The sequence below is a fragment of the Dipteris shenzhenensis genome, chromosome 13 (genome assembly GCF_047967505.1).
Source record: "Dipteris shenzhenensis isolate YYH24624 ecotype China chromosome 13, Dip_SZ_1.0, whole genome shotgun sequence".
NCBI lineage: Eukaryota > Viridiplantae > Streptophyta > Polypodiopsida > Gleicheniales > Dipteridaceae > Dipteris > Dipteris shenzhenensis.
The window spans coordinates 27,277,932-27,293,627 of record NC_141608.1 but is presented as its reverse complement, the minus strand read 5'-3'; the positions used below and the strand labels follow the sequence as shown (position 1 = coordinate 27,293,627).

General features: G+C 42.2%; 1 protein-coding gene across 1 annotated transcript; it reads left to right on the top strand.

The window, feature by feature from the left end:
• Positions 1–12,085: 12,085 nt before the first annotated feature.
• Positions 12,086–15,296, top strand: LOC147895231 (G-type lectin S-receptor-like serine/threonine-protein kinase SD2-5). The gene has a single exon (XM_087383431.1). It carries the CDS (start codon positions 12,086–12,088, stop codon positions 14,837–14,839), a length of 2,754 nt encoding a protein of 917 aa, XP_087239557.1. The 3' UTR covers positions 14,840–15,296.
• The last annotated feature ends 400 nt before the right edge of the window (positions 15,297–15,696 follow it).

The window sequence follows — 15,696 nt, the reverse complement described above, 5'->3', positions numbered from 1 at the left end:
AGGTTTGGCCCCTTCCCACATTCATGTTTTATCTGGAAGCAAACGGGACACTTTGCCAAGGAATGCCTGGAGAGACCAACGAATACAGCTCTAGCTCGAGCGGACAAGGTCTCATCGCCTACGGAATCGAACATGCACAAAGATGAACCTGCACAGACAAATGTTAACCAAACAATCGTGTCAACTCGACCAACCGTGAGTGAAGGCGATCATGGATTGGTGGGGGACAACAAGCATCCAGTTGAACCATGGAGGGTGGTGGGTAAGAAAGGAAAATTCAAGTTGGTCGAGATTAGTGAAAAGCCTACTTAGTGTGTTGAGCCTATGCATGAAGCCTCCACAGACTCGGCTAAGGAAGTGGTTGAGCCAAGCCCAGTCACAATTGTTACACAAAGTTTGGAGACACTGCAGGACACCTTGCATGGTGATGAGACTTGCCAGATGCAAATCACAGGACGTGCCTCCTGGAAGAGAAACCTTAGGAGGAAGACACCTGAGAAGATTTGGTTAGGACTAAGGGCTTGGCCCTCCTCAATCGGCCATCGCAAAGAGTATTTCCAAGGTGATCAAAGAGGTTGCTAGGTCGGTGGGTACTGGGAAAGAGAAAATGTTTAATCCTAAAATGTTTAATACTAGTCTTAATGGCATGCATCGATAATCAGAACCCTTCTTGTGCCAAACGTCGTGTTGATCAAACTATTGAGGACGAAGCTATAGACGTGACCTCCCTCAGTCGTCGACCTCTTTCCTCTATATCTTCTATCGATGTAGCCAACAAGGTTACACAGGATGGCTCCTGGTGGCAAAGACTAACTATATCAAAAGGAAGTTGGGTACTCATGCAACCAAACAGAAGGAAGAAGCCACATTCAAGTAATCTCTTTCTAGCATCTTGGAAGGGTAGGGTGAAAGGTTTTAGAACCAAGGAGGGGATGAAATCAACTCAAAATCAATAAAGGAAATATTGGTTCAACATGTGTACATGCATAGAGAGCTTGTGTTGCAAGAGAATTATCCAACTTATCTTCCACAACAGTGGCCAAATTGTAAGTGACTTCATTGAAAATTTTTATTTCATAATCAAAGAATTTCCTGAACCTCAATGTCTTTATTTTTATTTTCAGAGTTATATCCTTCATCTTATGAGCAGCACGCAACCTACCGAATGCATTTTAGGATTCATGGATGTGTTCGATGGGTCCACAGGAGAGTTGCAATATCAAGGTATATCGGCAGCACAGTTAGCTCATTCAGGAGTCTTTTTCTATGATCATTTTTACCAACTATTGGATAAAGCCAACACCCATGGTGTGTTGAAGAAACTAGCTCTTCTAGCATGGAATACCGTTGATTGGCCAATTCCTCATGGTGTTGTAACAGAGTCGTATAGAACCAAGTTGTTTTCAGAAGTAGAACAATCTTACGGCCAGGGATTGCTAGTAGAATCAACAAAATAACTATTTGCATGCCAATAACAGTCTTTGTAGATCTATTCAATAAATTTTCTATCAAGATTCGTAAGACGATGCTCTCTTTCTCTACAAATGGTGCTGAAAGAATTCTTGACTTCTTGGATTATGGTTGGGACATGATAACATCCAACCAAGTATACTGTGAGGTTGTGCACAACTCCATTAAACTGAAGTACATGATTGCCGCTCAAATTTTCATATTAACATTTTATTATAAATGTAGTAGAATGATTGGGAACCAATTAATTTCAATGGATCAAGATTTGAACTCTTTTTGTTGAAGCATTGGATATCACCATTAATGAGAATGACAATTTATTCATGGGAATTATATCACTCAGACAATGTTGCACACTCACTCAATTACACCAAGACATTCAAGTGGAGACAGAGGGTAGTGTTGCAGAAAGATTCTCATTCATTCTGAATAACAAGAAGGTAAACAAAGAGTTGATGTGACTCAATGTTTTTTATTTATTATTGAACGAATCATTGATTTACACTACATGTTGGCAGGTATTGGAGCGAAGGGAACAGAGAATTCTATGTAGAGATATTCCAAATGGAATTATTTAGATAATTCAAAATTCATGATTACATGTATGAAATGATTATTTTCATAGTATACAATTGTAGAGATATTTTCATAGTATACATTATACATTATATTGTTAAACAAATTGATGGTTCTCAGACAATCTCTCGCTCTCACTCTTGCTCTATGGATTACAAACTAGAGTCTCGAATATAGATGAATTTCATAAAACGTCATTACGCATTACAAACTTGCAAGAGTACAATTTGCCTCAACGCAACTAGGAGGCTCCAAAGTTTGTAAAGGATTCTCAGGTTTAACATCAGTAAATGGATGGGGAAGAGGCTCATGATTCTCAGGTCTAGGCTCAGTAGTTTGAGGGGCTAGAGGAGGGGCCTCATGTCCAAGTTCATGTCCAAGTTTAGTGGCTTGTGTAGGCATTTGAGGTCGGGCCTCATGATCCTTTAGTCCTGTCAAAGGAGCCTCATCCTTCTCTGGAGTGAGGTCTTCCATCACTTTTGAGATCTGTCCCTCATCTAATTTCTTAGAGCTTTCCTCCTCGATGCTTTTCTCTTGTGGTAACGAGGATGCATATTTAAGGAGATCTACGATTATCCTAGCTCTGAAGTTTAACACAAATTGATCTTCATCATAGCTTTGTTCTATCATCTGCTCCAGAAATGCAAACAAAACTTTAGTTTCAATTTTTGTGTTATATTATGTTATGTATAAATTTTAAATGCATCAATAATGTACTTGCCTCCACTGTATCTCCTGACAACAAAGCCTCCAAAATGTACTTGCTGTTTATAAGGACCCTCGATCCACAAGAGTGGGCATCATACTGTTGTGGTGTTTGTGAACCATCCAGTCGCTTGTAAGCATAAAATTATTCTAATTTATTTTTAAAAAGCACTAAGAGGGCAAAGGATTTTATGTCTTATGTCCAAATGCAACGGTTCAATTAAGTGAAATTTTTTCATAGAAATCAATTGCAAAAGTATTATCTTCAGACCATTGCAAGTTGCATATGCGAGTGTGAACATCTTTCTACAAAATAAATACTTTGTTATTTTAAAAATTACGATACTTATTTTATGCATTCAAAAATTCACTTACAGATCGATCTCTGGATGAGTATCTGTAACTGAATTGAAGCAGAAGCATCATTTTAATGGTAGATGGAGACAAGCTAAGCTCCAATGTCGACTTCATTTGACAAATGCGGTAAAGATTACCATTTGTGGATTGAAAATAACAATCTAGCTCCTTATGCAAAGTACTTACTAATCACTTACTTTGAATAGTAAGGGATGATAATTAGGATCACAGATTCAAAATTGCAATATGTGAACCACTTCACAAGTTGGTCCACCGGCTCCCTGGGATCCCTCATTTTGAAGGTGATAGGTGGGTCCACAATATGAACCATACCTTGAATCTCCTCATGTAATTTTTTTTTGAGTAAGCTGCAAATCAACAGAGGAATTCAAAATAGTGTTCAAAATAAGTGGTTGTCTAAATCAATATATAAAAAGAAAAGCCTACCTGAGTCCTACAAGGATAACTATATCAGTAACTTGCCCTGCTCTGTCTGTGATTGCTTTGAGACAATCTTCTATTAGGATAAACTCTTTGATTGACTCTGCATCTGCAAAACTTGTCCTTACAATAGGTCCCAGTGTATGTAGATGCTCGAGAACATGTAGCTCTAGCTTTGCAGTATCTAGATTAGTAGACGAGGTATGAAGACGCTTAGTTTCCTTATATTTATTCCTCTGCACCTCCTCGAAGGCTGTTTTTGCTCCTGTTTTTATTCCATGAGTCACTTGAGTGACTTCCTCTATAGCCACCTCATCTTGTTTTGGAGTTCGAGCAGGTGGTATAAGAAAAATGTCTCTCATCTTCATGTCTGTCATATCTGTAGCCTTTAGGAGTTTGTTGTATCTCCATCTCACCATCTTTAAAGTGGTGATATCTTTTGCCATGATTGTCACCCTATGGCTGTGGGCTACAAGAAGAAAGGTATCCTGGAAAAACTCTTTGAAAAAGTCCTCAGCAGCTACCTGTAATGCCCAAATAGCTGTTCTTTGCCACCAGTATCCAAGGACTATAAAGTTCATATCATCACAAACTTCCCTAACAAGCCTTTGAAAAGGAGCCTTGGGAATGCACAATCCCATGGATTTTTGGGCCCCATTAAAGTATTGACCTTCTGTGTAAATGTTCTCTTTTTTGCTTGTTGGAGAAGATGCATTGGCTTCCCTTTTCTTGGATGTGAATCCCGTCCTCTAGAAGTTGCCAATTTTGCTATCGGGGGACCCATGTCCTTCTTCCTAACAGTAGCCTTTGTCCTTGCCATTGGAATTTATGCTAACCTGCACCTGAGATCATAAAACATAAGTCCTATGTGAGAGGTTACTAAGGGTTAACCATTTCCAAATGAGAGCATGAAAAGTCTTCTCTTGCTAATAAACCAACTCCCATAATCCATATGAGCATGCAAGGTTTTCTCCTACTAATAAACCAACTCCCATAATCAGTAAGTCCTTCCACATCTTCACGGCTGTCAAAATAATTCAACAAGAACTAAGATTCAAAAAAGACGCACTCATTTGGGCTACCAAATGTCAAGGATCAGCTAATAAAACACCTACACGACATATATAAGAGACAGACATGGAGCGGATTGGATGGATCTTAAGGTGACACTTAATGCAATTACAAAAGCACTTGGGTTTCCACCAATGGCTGAAAAATTCAGAAGGACCAAAAATTTGAAAAAGGATTTAGGTGAGCTAATCAATGAGGAGATTGACAAAAAGAAGCACAATAATGGAATTTATTTCCATGAGATAACTAGGCCAGATCTTATCAAGCTAGGAATATGTCTTCCTTTGATCTTGCTAATGAGGCACCATGGCCACCTGACCTAGATAGCATGTTTCATGCTAGAGAAGCTCCTGAAGAAGCTGGTCTCTAACTGATCCGAGTACTATTATGAAGAGATCACTCATGTTCATGATGATCATCATGGAAAGATCCATAACCCATTGGTTCGCACGTATTGATGGATGCTTAATTCAACATGGTAGCCAAGGCCACAACGAAACCTAAAGAGTTAATAGGAGAATCAAGCCAGCCTATGATTCAAAGGAATAGACCTATGCCAACATCAATGGATACAAGGCAATCAGAAGAGGAAAGAAATGCTAAGGAAGATCAAGAAGCACTTGACACCATAAAAGTAAGAAGAAAAAGAGATGAAGAAATGGAGGATATCATACCACCTCAAACTCCACCTGAACGGCAAGATCAGGACCAAGGAATTGGAGAAGCTATAGCAGCTGCACAAGATCAACAACAAGCGAGTTCATCATCTCTGTCCCCCTGCTCTCTCTCTCTCTCTCTTTACACACCACTGTTGAGTGTACAAATGAAAGCTACCACGTTGTCTTCTCCACAACACCAGCTACTCTCTGCCCCATTCTTCCTGGGCTTGAAGCTCTCTCGTAGTTCCTACATCACCTTTCTGGTTTCTACATTCTCCCTTTTCAGCTCCTCCATCATCTGGTCTTTTTCAATGTTCAATGCGTTATGCATGGTATGGAGAGCCATTTGTAAAGACCCTCCTTTTCAGCTCTCTAGTCTTCAAGGTCCTTTCGCATCTTTTCTAGCTCCTTGTCTGCCATGTCCTCATCATTTCTCACTTCTTCGAGTCTATCTTGGAGCTCCTTCATGCACTTCTCTACTTCTTCTCTTCTATGCCTTTCCATGTTGACCAATTTTGTAGTGGCCTCAGCTTGCTCTTGTGCCTACAAGGCCCTCGCTTGTGCCTCCTCTACCTTGGCTTCTGCACCTTCCCTGAGACTTTTCTCAAGTTGCGCTGCCTTTGCTGCATCGGTGGCTTTCTCTTGTAGAAAAGTCACTTTCTAAGACATCTACTTCTCGTATTGCTCAAAAATTCCTTTGAGGGTAGATGCCATCAGGGGCATTGCAACTCTAGCGGACTGAGATGACAATTGGGATTTGCGATCCATGCAATTCTTTTAGGTTGGTTCACACGCTCTTAGACATTGCCCTTGAGAAAGATACATCATGTCCTTTCAGTTGCTCTACCGCTGCTTGAACCTGCCAAAACTTGTAGGTTCCTCTCGATTTAGGAAAGAAGTGAATGGTCTTCTTTAGCACATCTTGGAGGTCTGTTGGCAAGCTCGAAATCTTGACTCCACCATCTTTACTAATCTGAGTATTGAGGTATATGTCTAGAATATCCTGTCTCTTCCACTGCTTCTTGAAAAAGTGTGCTTGCGAACTCCCTTTAAAACTTCCTAGAGCCTTTTCAATCATGCTTTCATTGATGGTAATCTTTTGACCTTGACAAACTAGTTGCCCCTCCTTCACGTTCACCTCCTGCACCATCCTGGTGAAGTTTTGGAGAGCATCCAAATTGGGCTTTTGAATAGTGAGAGAGGATCCCATATGTCATCATTTCAAGATCAAGGGAGGAGGGGCTCTCGCACTGTGCTGCAGAGGGGGAGGAAAGATTATGTGAGGAGCTCTCGGACTATGCAAGGTCCATTACGAGAGGGGATAGAAGTTGCAAGAAGAGTGCAAGGAAGAAAGAAATGGTCGAGAGGGATAGAAGATGAAGCAGTGAAGGAAATGGAATAGTGGAGGCTTGAGATTGCAAGGGAGAACGAAATGCTCGAGAGGGATAGAAGAAAAAACGGTTAAGGGAATGGAATAGTGGTTTATAGCCCGACTACATTGTCAAGGTGAGAGCCACCATGGTGGTTGTAGCGCAACTACTATCAAGGTGAGAGCCACCGCAGTGGTTGGCTTGAATTTTGAATAATTTAAGGCAGCAGTACTGACTTGCATGGTAATGAATGATTAGAGGTGGTGGCGTCTAAGATTCCCAGCCACATCTATGGTGGTGGCTAAGATCCAGCAAGCTGTCAGTTAATTACCAGCCACTGCAATTACTCAACTTCTAGTTACCACCACCGGCCTTGCATGCATGATTACTATGAGTGCAGTAAATTATGGTAATGAGGGATTAGAGGTGATTAGGCTTCATGATTTACTTTTGTGGGAATTACTGCCCGATGGTGGTGGCTATCATTAGCCATGTCTATCGTGGCTACGATTCCACTGTGCCATCGCTCACCCACCACCACGCTTTAGCATGCATGATCACTATGAGTGCAGTAAAAATTACCACTCATCGGGTTCGCATGCTCATTAGAGAACTAGATTGCATGGTAATGAGTGATTAGACATGGCAATGAGAATTACTGCCCGATGGTGGTGGCTCTCATCAGCCACGTCTGTCATGGCTAAGATTCCACCAGGTTGGCAGTTAATTACCAGCCATCGAAGTGGTACCACATGGCATCTTCTTGATGATTACTAGCCTATCTGGGGGATTCCACCGCAGTGGCCTACAATTAATATGGATGGAACCCTGGGCTCCAGCCACCGTGGTGGCTCGAACTTAATAATATATATAAGATCCGTGGCATTTGGCATTTTACTACGTTGCTCTGATCTGCCCATGCTCTGCTACTAAAGTTGCTCCACACCCCTCCTCTAGCTCTTTTCCTCCCCTGCTCTACTTTGCTCCATGCTCCCTCCTGCAACTCTCATCATTGCATCTGCTCTCCTGCTCATCTTCTGCTCACCCACTCATCTTCAGCATGCCTAGTACCACCACCCCTTGATGCTTTGTGATCCCACTCATATAAGGTGATTGTTTGCAGTCACCTGGAGAAGAAATGCTAGCACTAGTGGAGACCCTTCGTTCCCGGCCCTTGAGGGGTCCCCTCTAGGGGCAAGGGCCATATCTACGTGCATTATACAGTATCCAGGATACCACTAGACAGAAATGGCATGTCAATATGGCCCTTGCCTGGCCTCTAGAGGGGACCCCTCAAGGGTCATATAGTCAATTGCATTTTGCCTGGTTGCACAACCAAATACATTTTCCTTGGTACACAAATATATAACTCCAAGAACCAACATGTTGGCTTTCATAATACACGTAAAAATAGGTAACGGAGCTGTAACTCCAAGAACCAGCGCGGTGGTCTCTCCAAGACAACCTTGAATTCTGGAGTGATCAGGCCAAAGATTGCGTTGAGGCGATGCTCAAAATGATAGATTGCATCTCATTATTATGCCAAAAACCAACGTGGTGGTCTCTCTAAGCCAACCTATGATTTGCATGGACTACGGGCAAAGAAGCAGCAAAAAGGTGCATGATGATAGGTGTCAAGCCAGAGATAGAGAGCTGTGATGGTGTTTAGAATGATAGATTGCATCTAATTATTACGGCAAGAACCAGCGCAGTGGTCTCTCTAAGTCAATCTGTAATTTTAATGATCTATATGGGTGTGTGCCCAATGATAGGTGGCAAACTGCAACAAAAGCTAAGCGATGATAAGTGATCAACCGGCATAGGCCAGAGACTGCATTGCATGAAGCAGTGCAGAGATGCCATGTGTCGAGCTATGTGGTGTTCTGAACAAATAGATTGCATCTCATTATTATGCTAGTGCGCTTTATGACATCAGGAAAATTTTGACGAGAGCGTGGGTCCATGCAAAATTCAAATATTCACCTAGAAGTGCATTGCATCGCTGCCCCAAAATGGCCTCGAAAATAGTTTCGTGATTGGCTACACCTAAGCTAACGTTGACCCAAAAGGTGAGTATAATCCACTAGATTTGAAACCTAAGACCCACACTTGTATTCCTTATCTAAAATGATTGCATCTCTTTAAAAATATATTTCTCTCTCTAAAAATGGTATTCTTTCCATAGGTATAGTCTTTGTTCACTCTAAGTGCTAAGATTATACAATAACTATACTATGAGTATTTTTAAAATTAAAATCCCTAAAATTTTCATAAGCTTCCCCACTTACAAGTTGTTTCGAAAGAAATGTTTTGATGTAAAATTTCAGTAGAGTCCATTAGATTTACTCGTAGATTTAAAGCCTTAAAATTGTACAATAACTATGAGTATTTTTAGAGCTGAAATTCCTCATTGTTTTATAAGCTAACCCACTTCCAAGTTGTTGCTAAATAAATGTTTGGATGTAAAACTTAAGTAAAGTCCACTAGATTTAAAGCCTTAAGGCCCCCCACCCCCCGACACACATGTGACAATAATTTTGATACGTAAATGTATCTCATAGACATAGACACTTATTTTTTTACACACATACATACGCATGTGCATGTGCACGCACACACATATACACACATGTATATCCCCCAACCATGAATTATTTTTTTATGTACCCCCATGAAATCTCCCATTTATACTCTCTTTTTAACCATCCCACACACCAAGTGATAACAAGTCGGCAAAAAAAGGCACCCTGTCTACCCAAACGTAACTATGATGTTCTAACACCTAGTTTGCTTGAATGGTGGTAGGTAAGTGGACCCGTGGAATGCTTGAGGATTCAACATCTTTTTACAATATTGTGTTTGTCAAACTCAATATTATTAAAAATTATTAATTTTGGTGGAAATTTTTGCAAACTCTAGTTGTTGCAGTTTTCAAATTAGACGTCTCAAATTCTAGTCTTACAAAGGTATATATAGATGTCTCAAATATTTTTTCCTCATATTTTTTTCTTTTTTTTGTTTTTATCCAATTAATATGGAATTAATTGTATGGCTCAATTATTGATGGGATTTTTTAATCTAAACACACACTTTTATTTTCCAACTAGCCTTTGGTCTATGCTAGTGCCATATAATTAATTCACATCATTGGATAATTCTTTAGCATGGATATTCCCTTTGATCCTCTTTGATCTCTCGCTTTTAACATGGTATCAGAGCTCCCTTGCCTTCCGCTGAGGCATTGCGATTCATGTGAGAGAGAGTGATAGATCGAGATTGAGTGAGCATCCTCATTCCGTTGTTGATGAAAGAGAGAATTCCATTCATGTGAGAGATTTTTCCATCCTTGTCAGAGAGGGGAATGAGATCTACAAGATGAGTGTGATATGTTCATTTTTTTCTTGAGGAAAATTCCATGATTGAGAGTTGAAGTTCCGTTCATCTCTTTTGAGTCCATTTGGGATTTCATTGAGCATTGCTTGTGAGAGAGATTTGGAGAGGAAATCTATTTGGGTTTTAGAATTTGTGAAAGAGGGAGAGTTCTTGAAGGCAAGGCACCTATGTATTGCTATTCATAATATTTTTGACCATAAACCATGTCCCATGGTTTTAGAATTGGGGGGGTCCATCATTAAGATGAGGCCGAATAGCTTGGAAAGCTCAAGGGGTCTACCTTACAAATTTTAGTGTACCACGTGCATTCAAAAGGAGGGGTCAATAGTAAAGAGGGGTGATTTTATTGGGGGGGGAAATTTTAGTTGAGGAGTTTTTTAAATACCCCTTGAACACACGTGATACATAGGGTTTCTTATAGTAGTGCACCCCCTGAGTTGAAAAGTGAGGAGCATTGAAAAGAAACGTAGTTGGTTTCTTCTACATCCCTCAAAGTTTGCAGGTACAAACTTATTCAATTGATTAACGACCTACTACAGAGGTTTGGAGTAGGTCTCCTCACTCTCACATCAAAGAATTGCAAGCTAGCACAATGTACGTGGGAACGTATGCCTAAATTCACCAACACCTACTCAGATTTGCTAGGTGTGCATCGAGCTAGAACATGCTCATACATTCTCGAAAATTTTTGAGGCTGATGATTGATGTTAACAAGTCATGCATGTGAATTCTTACTTTGCAAAAGATTGATGATTGGACGGTCATCAATCGTTTTGATAAGCTGCACCTACAAATTTTAAGGCTGGCCCTCACACAAACCGGTGCCCAACAGAGCTCTTTTCCATGGATGTCTGCTTGCTTGCAATGTAAATACCCAGGTTCGATGGTGTAGCCGTTCACATGAACCACTTTCTAAAACTTCATGACTGTAAATTTTTGGCATAATGATTGGTAGATCAATGTGGGCTGGGAGGGCCTACCAAGACAGATGAGATTCCTCCTATCTTGCCCATGAGTTACAATATCTCTGACTTAGATTAGACTAGAAAGAGGCACCTGACCATCTGAACACACATAGCCACCTTTTGAACACACATAGCCACCTTTCGCCATCTCATTGGAGGTTTTCAATGTGCGCACGCTAAGATTTGGGAGATTGTGAGAGCCCTTGTTATGCAACATATTTGGACTTGCAGAAATCACATAGCTTTTCGACATGCCTTGCTCCCTCCGGATCTTATCTTGCAGATGCAAAATGATGTACTTGAATATTTTGCCAAAGTGTGATGAAGTTTTTCGACTAGGAGGAAAGCTCCACGAAGTGCTCTCTCAGAGTACCTAGTCTTATCTTTAATTTGTAATCTTTTCTTACCAATGCACATTTTCTCGTTAAAAAAATAAGTCACGTGTGCACGTGGGCACTGCAGTGGTAAAGCTAGAGCTTTTGGATGCAAATTGATTTTTGGGTAATTAATAGGCAAGTTTTTGTAGCATCTTTTTAACGATTTTGTTAGCCCTTTGCACCACGTAGTCAAGGTAACAAGGCCTCGAAAATGACTATTAAATCATCAATCTTTAAAGCACTCTCTCCTTAGAGGAACGAAGTTAACATTTTTAAAATTATATGTTGAAATTCAGAAAAAGAGTCTTAATAGGCAAGTTTTTGTAGCATCTTTATAGGGATTTTGTTAGCCCTTTCCACCAAGTAGTCAAGGTCATGAGGCCTCTAAAATGAGTGTTCAATCATAGTCTTTCCTTTTTTTAAAGCACTCTCTCCTTAGAGGACGTGATCTACAACTAAGTTAATAATTTTAAAATTACATGTTGAAATTCAGAAAAAGAGTTTTAATACATGATTGAGCGCCATATTATCATGCACAAAGTGGAAGCAATTGGAGTTAATTATTTTTGAAAGCTACATGTTGAAATTCAGAAAAAGAGTTTTAATCCTCGGAGTGGTGACCTTGACTAAATGGAGCAAAGTTGAAAGGGCCTTAGTATTAAGAAGGTACATGTACATCGTCGTCTTCGTCTCCTTCGGCCATGCAAGCTCCCGCAGCTCAAGCTCTCTTGCTCAAGCTCTCCCTCCTCCTCCTCCTCCTCCATCGCCACTTCCTCCTCCCTTCCCTTGCTGAATCCTGGTCCCTCAACCATGCCTTCACCTTCCAGCCCCTCAATAACCCCCCCTCCGTCCCCTTCGCTTCCCTCTCCAAGTATAACTTTGCCCAAGCTTTCCTTGCCTTCCAGGGCTCCAAAGACAATGCCTCCACCTCCGGCCTCGCAACCTACCTCGCCTTCGTCTCCTTCGATGGTAATCACACTTTCTATCTCTGCATCTATGTCATTGTCTATACCCTCACTGGCGATGGCTTCATCGCTTGGACAGCCAACCGCAACTCGCCCATCGTTGGCCAGGGCGCGACCCTCTCGCTTTTAGGAAGCGGTGACCTCCAGCTCCGTAGCGGCGATGGCACCCTCGCTTGGTCCACTCGCACAGCCAACATGAACGTCCAAGGCATGGAGCTCAAGCTCAGCCCCGCAAACCTGGCTCTCTACGACAACAACGGGGTGCAGGTGTGGCAGAGCGTCGATTACCCCACCGATACACTTACCGCAAACCAGATCCTTCAGCCGGGAATGGAGCTTGTCGGCTGGAAGTCCCCGACGGATCCCTCAAATGGTTCTTACAGCCTTGTTATGGAGCCTGGCGGGCTGGCTCTTTACGACAGCTTCTTTTCGGAACCTCAACCTTACTGGATCTGGGGATTCTACGGGCAGAACGACACCTTTTCAGTGATGCACAGATGCAAGAGCCTGATCCAAGCCCAATTGACAAAATACGATTCCCTCGTTCTCTGGGATACAAAAGTTACTTCCAACGTTTCCGATAATTCATCTTTCCCCCAGTTTTGCGCCATCGAGAACGAAACTGGGTACTCTGGGCGAGTATCTCAACCATTTGTTGACTATGCTTCAGGCATTGTTGCTAACCATGCTGATAGCATTTTCCTAAGGCTCGGTTGGGACGGTAAGTTGATCGCCTACTACCTATCGTATACAGCAGAGGTGCAGACGTTTGATGCGTTGAACGAGGATTCGTGCCTTCTCCCTAGAGTTTGCGGCTCATATGGGCTGTGCTCATCTGGCCCTCAGTGCAGCTGTCCCGACGGGTTCGTTGCAAATAACAGTTCTGATTCCTCCAAAGGTTGCAGCCCTGATCAACCATTTGATTGTACCTCCAACTATACATTTAAGAGAATCTCTGGCATTGATTACTTCTCAAATAGATACTTGCCAGGTCAAAATTTGCCAACGGAACAGAACTGCCAAGGAACTTGTAGTCAGGATTGTTCTTGCATGGCTGCTCTTTGGCATGACTTGAACAAGACATGCTTTCTTGTTGATGACAAGATTGGGAGCCTCCAGACGGTGGATCAAGGCAGCTATGTGGCGTATCTGAAAGTTGGAAACGCTCCGGAAAAAGGCCAGGCGCAGGTATCCAAATCTCATGTTCGGACCATCATAGCCACAACGACATCTTCGGTAACAGTTTTAATTGTCTTATGTTGTCTAGTCTTTTTCGTCGGCAGAAAATTAGCGGGTAGAGCAGAGGAGGAGGAGGAGGAGGAGGAAGATGCATTTCTTGATGCTATTCCGGGACTGCCAACTAGATTCTCTTACAACGAATTGCAAGAAGTCACTAACGGATTCTCAAGGACGTTGGGAAAGGGCGGCTTCGGCACAGTATATGAGGGAACGCTGGCGAACAATACGAGAGTAGCCGTGAAGCAGCTCGAGGGTATGAGACAAGGGAACAAGGAATTTCGATCGGAGGTTGCAATCATGGGAGCAATACATCACTTCAATATTCTACGTCTGCTCGGTTTCTGCGTGCAAGGAAATCATAGGCTTCTCGTATATGAATACATGGAAAACGGATCTCTGGATCAGTGGCTTTTCAATAAGCAGGCTGGCCCCAAAGATCCCTTAAGCTGGGAACTCCGGTGCAAGATAGCACTCGGCGTAGCTCGAGGTCTAGCGTACTTGCACGATGACTGCAGGGAGAGGATTATCCATCTGGACGTGAAGCCTCAAAACATTCTTCTGGACAGGGATTTCGTCCCCAAGGTTGCAGATATGGGCCTGTCACGGCTGATAGGAAGAACAGATTCTCCTCAAGTGGCAACAACGATGAGGGGAACGCCGGGCTATTTAGCGCCGGAGTGGCTGAAGGAAGGGGTGATCGACACGAAGTGCGATGTGTTCAGCTTCGGGATGCTACTGATGGAGATAGTAAGCGGGAGGAAGAACTTGAATCATGAGGAGGAGGAGATTGAGAAGATCTACTATCCACAGTGGGCGTTCAGGAAGCTATTGCAGGGAAACGAAGATTGTACGAGGGGGTTGACGGATGCAAAGTTGGAGGAGGAGGAGGCTGTGGAAGGGCAGCTGAGGAGGATGTTGAGCATAGCATTTCTGTGTGTGGTGGAGGATCCAGCGGGAAGGCCATCGATGGAGCGAGTGGTGCGGATGTTGGAGGGAGGGGAGGCCATGAATACATCGGAGGGGGAGCTGGCGAAGCTCCAAAGCCAGCTGGTGTTCGTTCTAAGGAGCAATTCGTATCGGATGACAACAGATAGAAGACCATCTTCTTCTTCTTCTTCTCTGTCTAAACGATGGTGGACTTCGTCCACACTTTCCGGGAAACAATCTAATCTCTCCAGAGCTCGTTCATCCTCTTCAAGCTCAAGACCCAATACGGAGATGGCCGTCCTTTCTGCCGTTGAAGGGAGATAGGAGCATAGATGATATCTCTGACCTGAGTAATTATTTAGAGGTTGTGCTATATTGGAGGCTTGGCTACACTCGTGGATAAGGAGAGGTTGTGCTATATTGGAGGCATTGCTATATATTGGAGGCATGGCCACAGTCGTGGATAAGGAGGTTGTGCTATATTGGAGGCAGGGTATAAGAAGGTTGTGCTATATTGGAGACATTGCTACACTAGTGGAGCCACTCCTTTAGTGGATAATCCTTTGTGAGTTTGCATGGTTAAAACTTTTTAGTAGTTAGTTGAGTTGGGCTTCTACTCAACTTTAGTGATTGTTATGATATCTCTCACTTTGATATCGCTCTACTCAACTCAGTTATTATAGCACTACCTCCTTAGAGGTTGTGCTATATTGGAGGCATCACTACACTCGTGGGAGCACTTCTTTTGTGGAGAATTCTTTGAGAATTTCCATGGGTTTTTTTTTCTTGGGCTATAGTGGACGAGAGTCAAGGCATTTCTATAGTCGAAACCTCGATTCTTGCTATGGGAATTTCCACGTGTAATCCTCTTAAGCCGTTAATTGAGTTGGATTATTTCTTATGGAGAATTCAAATTAGAATTACCTTCTTAAAAGCCAAATGCACTAAAAAATCGTTTGCTTCCTCTTTGCATCCTAGAGTTTGCATCCAAAAGTACTGCTTATCACTACATTAAGAGGCAGTGTCCGTGGAATACACTTATTCATTCTTGTTATAATAAGTCGTTAATAAGAGGCTTTTAGTCCCTTGCTTGTAAAAGAATGGAAGAATCCCTTCTTGGGGAGGTTGCTCATAGGACCCATAGGAACCAAATTCGACCATGATTTCTCTTATGTCCAAGC

What these genes read in the sequence shown, in the direction of transcription:
- LOC147895231 (XM_087383431.1), top strand. Translation starts at nt 12,086, where the DNA reads ATGCAAGCTCCCGCAGCTCAAGCTCTCTTGCTCAAGCTCTCCCTCCTC.